The sequence below is a fragment of the Otolemur garnettii genome, unplaced genomic scaffold (assembly GCF_000181295.1).
Source record: "Otolemur garnettii isolate 467f Iridium unplaced genomic scaffold, OtoGar3 scaffold00075, whole genome shotgun sequence".
In the NCBI taxonomy this organism is placed as follows: Eukaryota; Metazoa; Chordata; class Mammalia; order Primates; family Galagidae; genus Otolemur; species Otolemur garnettii.
The window spans coordinates 417,580-430,882 of record NW_003852470.1 but is presented as its reverse complement, the minus strand read 5'-3'; the positions used below and the strand labels follow the sequence as shown (position 1 = coordinate 430,882).

Here is a 13,303-nt window from a genome sequence, read left to right as displayed (position 1 = left end):
GTACCGTGTAACATAGTGTGTGTTGTGGGCACACTGCACACTGTGGTGCATGTCATGAGCACACATGTGTACCACAGTGTGTGTCGTGGATGTACTGTGTAACATAGTGTGTGTCATGGGCACACTGTGTACTGTGGTGCATGTCATGGACACATATGTGACCACAGTGTGTATCATAGATGTACTGTGTAACATAATGTGTGTCGTGGGCACACTGTGCACTGTGGTACATGTCATGAGCACACATGTGTACCACAGTGTGTGTCGTGGATGTGCTATGTAATATAGTGTGTGTCGTGGGCACGCTGTATACCGTGGTACATGTCATGAGCACACATGTGTACCACAGTTTGTGTCTCGGATGTACTGTGTAACAGTGTGTGTCGTGGGCACACTGTGTACTGTGGTGCTTGTCATGGGCAATTGTGTGTATCACAGTGGATGTACTGTGTGCATGTCATGGAGGTACTGTGTAACATAGGGTGTGTCGTGAGCACACTGTGTAACATGGTATGTGTCATGAGCACATGTGTGTACCACAGTGTGTGTCATGGAGGTACTGTGTAACATAGGGTGTGTTGTGGGCACACTGTGTACCATGATACATGTCATGAGCACACGTGTGTACCACAGTGTGTGTCATGGAGGCACTGTGTAATATAGTGTGTGCCGTGGGCACACTGTGCAGTGTACATGTTTATGGTATGGTGTGTATAGGGGTAACACATATACTATGATGGCATGGACACACATGTGTGGTACAGTGTGTGTCTTGGGCACCTATCCACCTATCTGTGCTATGACAGGTGTTGTGGGCACACGGTACTGTAGTGCATGTTGTGAGGACATGTATGTGGTATGGTGCATGTTGTGGGCACACAGTGTACTATGGTGTGTGTCATGGGCACACCTCAGGTGAGTTCAGGGAGGGCACCCAGGTGCCCACAGCATGGCGGCTGGCCCTATTCCTATAGGTCGGTGGTGCCTGTTACCACCACTTTCCTGCTGGTCACTGCAGCACTGCGCTGCCTGTAGGGACCTAGAGGGGGCGCCAAGCTCACCCCAGTGCAGCAGAATCCATGCAAGGTCTGGGGAAGGGACATCCACTCTAAAGAGACCCCAGAGGGCATCTTTCCTGAAAAGAAAGGCAGAGGTGCCCTGTGGCCCTGTATCCCACTGTGATGGTGCCAATGGAATGGCCCTTGTGGCAGGTGCCCATAGCAGAGAACATGTGAGACAGGGTTTCCTAATAACCAGACCCAGCTGTTGTGCACAAGTGGCAGTCGTCCCCTAAGGATGCCCGCTGCTGACAGCCAGGCCCAGGTGTGGAAAGCTGGCTCTGTGTCCAGCTACCCAGTCGGGTGCTGCAGGAACTTGTGCCTTGGTGCCTTCCCAATGCCTTCGTGGCTCCGTCCATTTAGACTCTGGCCAGTCGGTGCCAGACCCCCACCCCCCAAGGCACAGAGCATGGATGGATAGATTCCCGGTAGTCAGTGCCAAGTGGGCAGGGCACACTGGCCACAGAGGCTGCACCCAGGCCTGGAACTTCAGTGGAAACTGAGAGAATAAAAGACTCCAGAGCCAGCTAAAAACAAAGTGCATCCCCAAAGCAAATGCCTGCCCTTGGCTGGTAACTACCATTAGGAATAAAATCAAAATGTACCACTCACAGTATTAACACCAGCAGACACCGTAGGAACTCCAGGCAGTGGAGATTTGGCAGCAAGGACAGGGGCACAGCCAGCCACAGGCGTCCTATGGAGACTGACAGGGACCTCTGAGGACAGGCCACACACACAGCGGCATCGTGCATGGCACAGCCACTGTTTGTCAGCTGAAGAAGAAGTGCACCAGAGGGAGGCGCTATCTTTGGGTGTAGAGATGCTGCTTTGGGGAACAGTCAATCCATCTCTGGTGAACATAAAAAGCCGTTGCAGTTACAATGGAATCTCGGTCATTTGGGAGCTTCTGTTCTGAACAGGAATGGGAGAGCTTATACGTGGGTGTTTATCTTTTTAAATCTAACAAATTTGAAAATAGATAAACTATTTTGGAAAGAAAAACAAAATGAAGGGTAACTTGTCCTCCAGATAGTAAGTACACAGTGGAGCTGCTGTCATTAAAATGGCACAGTCCCGATATCGGGGAATGAGGCGAGGACCAGCCAGCAAGAGGGGCAGGAGGGCCAGGCCCAGGGACCTGGCACGGGAGGACAGTTTTTCATAGGTAGTGCCAGCATCTTCGGGGTGCCCCCAAGCTCACACCCACAGCATGCCAGCATGGAGGCAGACTTCAAATGAATCAGGGCTAGAGATCTTAAATTATAAAAGTATTAGCAGAGGCCAGATGTGGTGGCTCATGCCTGTAATCCTTGCACTCTGGGAGGCCAAGGTGGGTGGATCACCTGAGCTCAGGAGTTCGAGACCAGCCTGAGCAAAAGTGAGACCTCATCTCTTAAAACTAGTTTGGCACTGTGGTGGGCACCTGTAGTCCCAGCTACTTGGGAGGCTGAGGCGGAAGGATCTTTTGAGCCCAGGAATGTGAGGTTGCTGTGAGCTATGATGCCACAGTACTCTACCCAGGGTAACAGAATGAGAATCTTGTCTCAACAACAACAACAAAAAAGTATTAGTGGAAACAAAGGAAACCTTTTTTATTGCTTGGGGCACAGAAGGCCCCAGGAGGCAGCTGAAGCACAGAGATGGCAGCTGTCACTGTCACAGGTGCTGCAGGGGGCCAGAAGACACGTGAGGTTACTGGATGCACAACCAGCATTGGACCAGGGCCACCATGGCAGGGCACGCACGGCAGACGGCCACTTGGTCCAGAAAGCAACAAATCCGTGAATGGGCATTTGGTGGAAAAACTTAGAATTGCAAGTTGACAAGGACAAGTGTATGGTCTCATTCATGATCATGAAACACAGACTGAGTCATACTAGGTCCTGCTATAGACTGGCTATGTCAGAGAACCAGAGCACCGTGTGGAGCGGGACCTGGCCAGGGCAGGGTGTTTGCGCGACTCAACAGCAGCTGACCTGGGAGCACCCTGGGCCCAGAACCCGACTCCTCTATACAGCACGAAGCACAGAGATTCCCACACAGAATGTCCTGACACATCAGCTACATCAGCTGAACACTGAGAAGGGTGCCAGTACTGGGGCTGGGCCCTCATGCACCTGAATACACTGTTGGGACTCCCAGGGGATTGGAGCCCAGCTCAGGCCCACCAAGCATCTTTAAGGACTCTCACACGTGCCTGGACACGCAGTTGGGGCTCCCAGGGGGTCAGAGTCAGCTCAGGCCCTCCATGTCTCTTTAAGGACTCTCAGAGTGTGGGCAGGTGGCAGGCACCCCAATGGGCCGGGAGAACCACAGGGCTGGCAACACAGTGGCCATTGTGCTCTGACCTGAGGTGCAAGGTGGGGACTGCAGGGCCAGACCATGTGCAAGCCAAGCCTCGAGGGGGTCCCTGGAAGGTGTCGGGGTGCAACCAGCAAGGGCTATGGAAGACACCAGCAGCCTATACCCCACAGGCCTTTAGGACATGGGGCAGGGTACAGAGAATTCCCCACTCAGGGTGTGGGGCCATGTGTGCGGGAAAAGCTGTGAAAGAATTGAAGTGCAGAGTGAGGGCCTCAGGAAAGGGAAGGCAGGGCCTGGTTGCCACCAACGCGGGCTAGGGCTGGAGCACCTTGCCCTCTTAGCCACGGGGCCCTGGGGGGAGGGTCTCATTCTTCCTGGGATGCTTTTTATCTTATGCAAAGAGAACTTCTTTGGAGAAAAAGGTGTTTGTGGCAGAGCCAGTGACTCTGGGCGTGCCAGGCCTGAAGGGCCACACTCATGGAGAGAGGCCTGTGAGAGACAGGGCAGGGCAGGCAGCTGGTCCTGGGCTCTCCAGACACAGAGCTTCCGGTGAGAACTGGACAGTCTGCAGGGCATTCTGTGTAGGCCTTACAGCCAGCTGCAGAGGTGGCTCATCTGCGAAAGATCAGAGGGAAGGCCTAGGCCGCGTGGACCAGACCAACAGCCATTCCAGGTCCTACAGTAGACACCAGGGGCTGTATGAGGGACTAGCCTCACCTCTGGAAGGGAGTGTGGTGCAGTGGGGGCCCCAGCTTGTGTTCTGGGTCCACACATATGCTGGGACCAGCCTCCCTGGGCTCCACTCCTGCTGGTGACATGGGACAGAGAAGCCATGTGTGCTGCTCCAGGATAACACTGGCCAGGCTACCCTTAGAGCCCCCGCAGGCTCCAGGGAGAATCTCCCCCACTCCCTTCGTCTCCCTGACACCCTGAAGGAAGCTGGTCCTGGGGAGCAGGGGAGAGGACAGGCCTAGGCCCAGCTAGGCAGGTGCCCACACTGACACTCCTCTCTCCTGCATGATGACCCTCCCTCCCTCACTAACACCTCTCCTTCCCTCACTGATGCTTTTACCTCCTGCAGGCACACATCTACTCCCTGGGCGCCACGCTGAAGGCCGCCCTCGAGTATGTGGCGGAGCCCGCTCTAGAACCCAGGCTGAGCCACGACCTGGATGTGCTGCTGGGCCAGATGCAGGCGGAGGACCCCAGGGACCGGCCTGACCTGGAGGTAAATGTGCGGCTGCGCCCTCACCTTCCTGAGGCAGAGCCCCAGCCTCCCACTACCACGTGTACTGTGCATGTGTGCACACATGCACGATCATGGACACACATGCACGCACACGTACCGGCCGCACTGCCTTCTGGGAGTGAAGACCTGATTCCCCAGAGAACACTTTTGTTGCTAGCCATGGGCTTACAACTATTGCAGGCCAAACAGGGTCACCTGGCCCCTGCGAGTCCGGGACGCTTTGCCTTTTACAACAGAAAATGGGCAGGGCGGGCAGTGGCAAGCCCTGGGGACTATGGTGTCCCAGAGGACAGCCCCCCACGACCCCCCTGCCTGTCCGCAGAGCATCATAGCGCTGTGCCAGGAGAAGATGCAGCTGGCGTCCTCCTGCCGCCTGTGCCAGAGCCTCTCTGCTGCGGGGAGGAGGGTGCTCTCCATCGAGTCCTTTGGAGCACTGCAGGGTGAGCACTCCTGGGTCCACATGGGTGTGTGTGCACGTGCACACGTGATGTGTCTACACATACGCTTCTGCAGTGCTATGTGCATTGCACACATATGCATGTGCATAGGAGGGTTCACACTTATAAACATGCACATGGGAACACATGTAAACCTGTGCACATACCCACTCAGTTTGCACACCCATTGACACAGATCACATGCACACTCACATTCATCCTAATGTACTCACGTACCTTAAAAACACCCACACTCGGCTCGGCGCCTGTAGCTCAAGTGGCTAAGGCGCTAGCCACATACACCTAAGGTGGCGGGTTCGAATCCAGCACGGCCCGCCAAAAACAACAACAATGGCTGCAACCAAAAAAATAGCCGGGGGCGTTGTGGCAGGTGCCTGTGGTCCCAGCTACTTGGGAGGCGGAGACAGGAGACTAGCTTGAGCCCAGGAGTTGGAGGTTGCCGTGAGCTGTGATGCCATGGCACTCTACCCAGGGGGACAGCTTGAGGATCTGTCTCAAAAAAAAAAAAAAAATCCACACTCATAATCACATGTACCCCCATACTCACACCTGCTCACAGTCATACATACATGCAAATCCATGCATGTCTATGCTTCACTCCCACATTCTCACACACATTTACACGTGCATACATGCTCACACTCATGCTCAGTGACACCTTGCAGCTTTGCAGACCCCAGGCAGTTAGACCTAAGGGTTAAGATCACATTCAGAATTGCCTGATACCAGTGTGGGTCACCTGTCCTGGCTCATGGGCTCAGTAAATGGACGTAGCAACCTCTTCCAAAGCCTGTCTGTCTGGCAACATCATGATGCCACTGCTGCTGCCACATCTTGAGTTCTCTAGGCTCATGCGGGGCCCACTGCAGTCTCAGGCTGCCTCCACATTGCCATCCACAGTGTGCAGCCCCAGAGCCTCAGGAAAGTAGCATCACCATAGCCACATGGAGCCCACAGTGTCCAGCAGGTGGCATTTCCTCCCAGACAGTGTTTGCCACGCTGTGTCCCAGGCGGGCAACCACAGAGGCACGCAGAGGGGTGCACTGTTAAGTACAGGCTGCAAGTATCCAGAGCTGCGCACCCCAAGTGTGGAGGACCATCTGCCACAGTGTCTGTGGCCAGATTCAGTTTCTTCCTTTGGGGACTATCACTATAGTGGGACAGCAGTGCCCTTTGGCTGAGATAATTAGCTGACCCAGGGCTTTCATGGGGCCGCCCAGCAGGAAGCCTGGCCTACCCTGGAGAGAGGACAGGACATGGGAGGCTGAGCTGGGCCGGGTCCTAGGGTGGCTGGAGATGCCTTTCCAGCTTGGCCATCTGCTCTGCAGTAACTATGTCTGGCTTTGTGCAGATGTTGGGGAGAACGTCTGGCGGCAGAGACCTGCTCCCAGAAGCACAGGGCCCAGGAGACCACCTGGAGACCGCAGCACTGACTCAGAGCCCCTGTCCCCAACCCCTGCAGGGCCAGAGCCAGAGACCAGCCCCCAACCCTCCACTCCCACTCCTTTGCCACACACTTCTGTGAGAAACAGTGACAGTCACACCCAGGAGGGGCTGGCCAGCCTCTGTCTGGACACTGGGGGGCCCCTGGATGAGCTGGACAGTGACCTCAGGAGGGGCCACCTGAGGAAAGTGCAGACTGTCCTTAGGCTCTTGCCCGACAGCCCGGAGGCCAGCTCTCTCCACTTGTCACTGGCCAGTGGGGAAAACCAGCTGCCCACATCCGAACTCTTCCCTCCAGACCCTGGGAAGATCTTTACAGAAGGGAAAAGTGAAGCCTGTAGCTCCAGGGCATGGCCTACATGCAGACCACGGTCTGAGCAGGACCCCACATCCCAGCTAGAGGGGGATCCCAGTGCAGACTGCAGCAGGGATAAGGGACCTGGGGGGCCAGGCAACTCGGGATGGCCTGAGGCCTCACACCCTGGCCGGAAGCTGACAGAGGACAGACCCTCACCCTGTCCCAAAGACCCTCATGAGGCAGGCCATGAGGCTTGGATGCCTAGAGGAGACAAGGGGACTCTGGAAAGAGCCGGACAGCCAGGAGCTGCTGCCACGGAGGAGGTGGGTGAGCAGGGCTCTGTGTGGGGGGCAGGTGGGCAACTGGGTCTGCCCTTCTCCAGGGCCTGGGGTGCTTTTCTTATGCAGGCAGGTGGCCTCAGCCTTCACTCTTCCATACGAATTAAGGTTTCATCAAGCACCCTGTGTTTAAAGGAAACTGTGACCACAGCTGGGGCAAGACTTTTGCCCCAGTGTGAACCCTGGACAGAGTGCCTCTCACACCCTCCCTGGAGGTGGATGCTCACCTGTAGATGACCCAGAGGGCAGCTGCACCCTCGGCCCCACCCTACAAGGCCATCCTGAGGGTTGATTTTCTTCCCCAGATCTTGGGGTTATTTCAGGGCCCTATCTCCCCAATCCTGACACTAAACCAAAACAGTGGGTACAGACAGTCCATACATCTACTTGGTTTACGAAGGACACCAGGACGTGTCCGTGCCCAAGTGGCCCCCAGTGCACCCTTAGTGATGCTGGGACTTTGTGCAGCTACTGGGACAGCCCCAAGGTAGGACCAGCCCCTAGGTCCACAGCCCCTGGTGAGGGGCAGAGGACTCTGCTTGGACCCAGCCATTCTGAGAGGTTCGGGTTGTTTGTGTCACCATGGTGGTCTGAGCAGGCTGGCCCCTTGGCCCTAGCTGAGGACACAGACCAAGCCCTGCCACTACTTGGCTATGTGGCAAGCCACCCCATTCTACATCCCCATGAGCTCCTCAGAGTGAGGACTCAGTGGCCCAAGGACCATGCTCCTTCCCACCAATCCTGTTGACCCAAAGGACACAGCACAGGACTCAAACTTTCATTCACCTCCCAATAAGCATGTCTTTGCTGGGCTTGATAACCCCACAAATGTGCCCTACCACCCTCTCTAGTACCACCTGCCACCTTCCCATGCCCAAGAGCCTCATGATCGCCCATCAGGTAAACTGAGGCACTGGCTGGCTGAGCTACCTGCTGGAGGGTAGCACCTCTGAGGGGCAGTACTGAGGTCTCAGCCTCCCAGCCTCAAGACCAAGTGGTGCTGGATGCTGGAGTTGCAACCACCTGTACCTCAGCCCCTGGCATAGGGCACAGCCCTGCAGGCATCAGGGCTGATCCAGAGCTAGGGACACTGCAACTTCACATGACACATGCAGGCCACCAGCCAGCAAGCCGGGAGAGCCACAGGGCTAAAGCTACTACACCATGGCTCGGAAAGGGGTCCTGGGAAAAAATGGCGGCCTCTGGAAACCTCCACTAAGTGTGCGCTTCTGAGGCCCATGGTTGATGGCCTTGGTCCTGGCTGTCCAGCATGGCCTCAAAGTGGAGAGCCACCTTCCTGGCTGAAGGCACTTTTTTTACTTCAGGATGTGTGTGTATTAAAATACACATAACAAAATTTATTGTTTTAACTATTCTATTGTTTGAGACAGAGTCTCACCCTGAGTAGAGTGCCCTCATGTCATCACAGCTCACAGCAACCTCAAACTCTTGGGCTCAAGTGATACTCTTACCTCAGCCTCCTGAGTAGCTGGGACTACAGGTGCCCACCACAACACCTGGCTACTTTTTCTGTTTTTAGTAGGGTCAGGGCCTCACTCTTGCTCAGGCTGGTCTTGAATTCCTGAACTCAATTGATCCTCCCACCTTGGCTTCCAGAGTGCTGGGACTATGGGCATGAGCCATGTGCTGGCCTCAAGTGCACAGTGCATTATGTGTGTCCACTCTGCTGTGCTTTCGTCAGCAATGTCCATCTCCACAATGCTTCCCTCCATTTGACCATAAGCTTTGCCCATATTAAACCCTTTCCCACACCCCCAGCCCCTAGCACCACTATCTACTCTTCATCTCTGTAAATTTGATGACTAAGAGTCTTGGAGGTCTAGAAGCCATGTGTAAATGGAGTCAGCGTCTGTCATGCTGTGACTGGCATGACAACCCCGGGATCCATCCACACCACTCATTGTCAGAACCTTCCTCCTCTCTGAGGCTAGATGATAGCCCACTATGCAAGGGGCCCCGTTGGCTCGTCCACTCGTCTGCTGATGGACACTGGGCTGATACCACCTTTTTGGCTCCTGCAACCTGCCACTGTGAACATGGGTTTGGTTTCTGAGGCACTGCCAGAACATTCTACATGCAGCACCAAGGGCTCCAGTTTCCCACATTCTTGCCAGGCTTGCTCTGATGTCAGGACACCCCTACCCCTCTGTCAGATGTGTCGGGTGGTTCTCGCCCTGTGGTGGCTGACGATGCTTCTCTCCCACAGTGGGTGTCCCTGCAGGACCTCCTGGGGCAGCTGGGCCGGCCCCTCCAGGAGTACGAGTTGTGGGCCCTCTGCCTCGCCTGCCTAGGCATGCTGCGGACGCTCCCCGAGCACCCAGGTGACGTATCTCCCCTGCCATCCTGCATGTGCCCTGCCCTCACCCATACCTAGATACCCCAGACAGCAGGGACACTGTCCACTCTGGGGCTAGGGGTAGGTGCTCACAGGTGAGCCTTCATACCAGGGTCCTACAGCAAAGAGAAATGGGGACCACACCACAGCCTGGCCACGCATTCTCAACAGGGTGACACAGTCCCCAGGAAGACACACATGGGCTTACAAAGGTGTGTGTGTGGGGGGGTGTCTAAGACATCGCACTGGTTTGTGACTCTCAAAGCTCTCAACCTGCTGGAGAGTAAGACAGGTGGACAGAACATAGCTGCATGGTGGGTGATGAAGACAGAAGTGCTGGGTAATCAGAGGGATGTAGCTATCTGGCCCCAGCATTCCTTTACCCTGTGGCCATAGCCCTCAGGCCAACTCAGGTGGGACTTGTGAACCACAAGGTAATTGACTGGGCCCCAGCCCCCTTGGAATCACCCTCTGGGGCAGTCCTCAGCTCAGGACCCTCCATTTCCAGCTCGGGGTATGACATGGGCACACAGTTGGGGGATAGGGGGCAGCTCAGAGCCCTAGCACTGTACGGCAGGCAGCCGGCCCATGTATAGGGGTACCCCACCCAGTGGAGGCTCCTTAGACCCCAGAGAGCAGGGTGGCACCCAAGCCTGCTGCTAACTACAGCTCTGTTGCAGCCTACCTGTGTCTGGACTCCGTGCTGGTGGCCGAGGACGGTGCTGTGCTCTTCGGGCCACCCCCAGCTGATGGTGGGTGTTCGGGGCAACCAGGGCAGCAGCAGCTGTGGGATGGAAGGAAGACTAAGCAGGCCCTTCTTACACAGGCTCTTATGATGCATTCTTCCTGGCTCCCGAGGTGGCAGAAAAAAGGCTGGTGACTGAGAAGGTAACTGGGTCCCCCCAAGGCCTTGCCCCAGCCCAGGGCTGCCATACCCACTTTCCATCCATGTCAGGCTCAAGAGTCGCGGGGCTGGGGCTCTGGCTGGGGCTCTGGCTGGGGTGTCCCCGACACAGCTTCTATGTGTGCTGGGCCGTGCCTCCTAGCATTCAAGAACCAAGGGCTATATCTCAGGAATATCTGTGAGGCACTCAGTAAACACGGCCATCATTAAAAGTTAAATTACACAAATTGTACATGTAATATAATTGAATAAATTACATTCAAAGCTATGGTAGACGCTCCACTCTGGGGAGCTGGACATGTGCCCACCCAGCCAGACACCCGCACACCAAGGAGCAAACAAGCCAAGAGGGTCGGCAGGGGAACAAGGAGGAGCAGCCAGAGACTTAGGACCAAGGAGCAGCACCCTCAGTGCCCTGGACTTTTTTATGACCTGTGCGTGGAGATTAGGAGCTGAAGGCAGCGCAGGGGAAACCAGCAGGCACAGGCAGCAAGGTTCCTGGGCTCTATAGCCAGAGACCAGGAAGGAGCAGGCTGACGCAGTGTCTTAGTCATGAACTGCCCTTCTCAAGCCAAACACCACAGGAAACACTATTCCGCAGCCACAGGCCAGCAAGACTGAGCTAGAACTGGGACTGGGATTCATGAGACTACAAAGAAGCACCCAAGGCCTTTACAGATGCCCCACCCCACCTGTGAGCACACCCTCCCTGCTGGGGATGTCATAGGAGGCCTGGGGGGAGCAGTAGCAAGGCCAAGAGGAGATGCTCCCCTTCCTCCAGCCAGGACCCACGCCCAGAAGTGAGGAGGACCTTCTGCCCCGTGATGACAAGGCGGGGCCCCTTCCTCCACCAGAGTGCATCAGACAGAGTAGATAAAGGGAGGTTGAAGTAAGATCTAGAGGTTTCTATCATGAAAATGCCCAGTTTCAATTAAAAATCACTTACCATATTAAGAAACATGAAGACTTCAAACTGAATGAAAAAAAGGCAACCAATAGATGCAATCTTGAGAGGACAGAAACGTTCAAAATGACTGAAAAAGATGTTAAAGCAACCATCATAAAAATGCTTCACTGGACCATTACAAAGATGTTTCAAACATGAAAAACAGGCAGTCTCAGCAAAGAAATAGAGGGTAAAAAGAAAAACCAAATGGAAATTTTAAAACTGACTTAAAAACAATGAATGGGTTTAACAGAAGAATAAAGAAAACAGATGAAAGAATTGGTGAAATGGAAGATAGAACAATAGAAACTACACAGTTAAAACACAGACAGAAAATAGGCCAAAAAAATATGACAGAGCCCTATGAACTTGTGGGACTATAACAAAATATGTGATAGTCCTGTCATCAAAATCCCAGAAGGAGAAGAGAAAGAAGAGTAGAGAATAAAAAGTATTGGGGTTGAAAACTTCCCACTTAGGGAAAAACACATAACCTGCACATTCTAAAAGCTGATAAAATCCCAAGCATGATGAATCCAAAGAACTTTACACTAGGTGTGCATGCTGGCTTATTTCTGTATTCCCAGCACTCTAGGAGGCAAAGGCACAGATAGACTGCCTGAGCTCAGTTCAAAACCAGCCTGAGCAAGAGCAAGAGCCTATCTCTTTAAAAAAAAAAAAAAAAAAAAAAAGAGCCAGGCATTGTGGCAGGTGCCTGTAGTCCCAGCTACTTGGGATGCTGAGGCAAAAAAATCACTTGAACCCAAGATTTTGAGGTTGCTATGAACTGTGATGCCATACACTCTGCTGAGGGCCACAAAGTAAGACTCTGTCCACCCCCCAAAAAAAACTTTCCACTAAGACACATCATAGTCAAGCCTCTGAATATAAAGACAACCCTCCCCCAAAAAGAAAAAGAGAAATGCCAGCTTGCATTTATCAGTGTGGGAGGAGGCAATTCAAATGATGGGGGGGCGGTCAAGATGGCAGACTAGAGACATCTCCATGCTGGCTACTCATTATGAGATGGCAAAGTGGACTTCAGCCACTCTGGCTGGGTAATCTGCACAGAAATATCCCTCCTGGGGCACAGTGAAGCAGTAGGAGATTTCAGGAGCCAGTGAAGAGTTCTGGAGCTGAGGAAAACTGATGCAGAAGGCCAGTGCTTGGTATGGGCAGAGGCTGGCCAGTTGGTCAGCTCTCTTGAGGAAGGCTAGGGATGGAAAAGGTCTGTCCTGTAATATTTTGATTTTGGACTGGGCTGCTTGCTGGAGCAGCAAGTAGACTCAAGCAGTGTCTGGCAGCCAGGGTTGAGCACCAGGTGGGGAGGTTCCCCAATCAGCTTGGTAGCTGGTGGAGCACCACCATTGTGGGAAGGCCTCTGGCATGGGAAGAACAGTCTGCGAGGTCCTAGTGCATGGCTGGCTCTTGCATGCCTGCTGAGCTCCAGGATCCACCCTTGGAGTGAGTTGAGCAGCTTCCTGCACCCCCTGGAAGGGACGCTTTGTTGTCAAGGACACTGTGGGGCAAAACTCCTAGGAAATCTGGTGTGAGCTTTGGGACCCACATTCCATGGAGACCAAATACTGACGAAGAGACTAGGCCTGGATTTAGGGCAAAGAAATCAGGAAGACAAAAATCCAATTCCTTTTGCAACTGGAGAGTAGCTTCTGACTCCGTCATATAAAGAAAATCCAGTGTGTACTCTCAATCTCCTAATACCACAGCACCACCTGGTGCCCAGACTATGTATGTACGTATACAAACACACATACACACACACACATATATGTAATATATATATACAGGATGGACCTAAAGTTCGTGTGCAATTTAAAATTTCACATGAACCTTATGGCTATCCTGTATATTGTTTTACATTTTTTGCAACAGTGTCTCACTATATCTCCCTCAGTAGAATGCAGTGACGTCACAACTCACAGCAA

General features: G+C 53.8%; 1 protein-coding gene across 1 annotated transcript in view; it reads left to right on the top strand.

Moving 5' to 3' along the window:
* The window catches only part of KNDC1 (kinase non-catalytic C-lobe domain containing 1), a 64,054-nt gene that overhangs the window by 19,110 nt on the left and 31,641 nt on the right, over window positions 1-13,303 (top strand). The window contains exons 4-9 of the mRNA XM_003794047.2: window positions 4,447-4,593; window positions 4,937-5,054; window positions 6,424-7,136; window positions 9,379-9,493; window positions 10,188-10,259; window positions 10,334-10,395. Coding sequence (XP_003794095.1) covers window positions 4,447-4,593; window positions 4,937-5,054; window positions 6,424-7,136; window positions 9,379-9,493; window positions 10,188-10,259; window positions 10,334-10,395 — 1,227 coding nt within the window. The remainder of the gene's footprint in view (window positions 1-4,446; window positions 4,594-4,936; window positions 5,055-6,423; window positions 7,137-9,378; window positions 9,494-10,187; window positions 10,260-10,333; window positions 10,396-13,303) is intronic.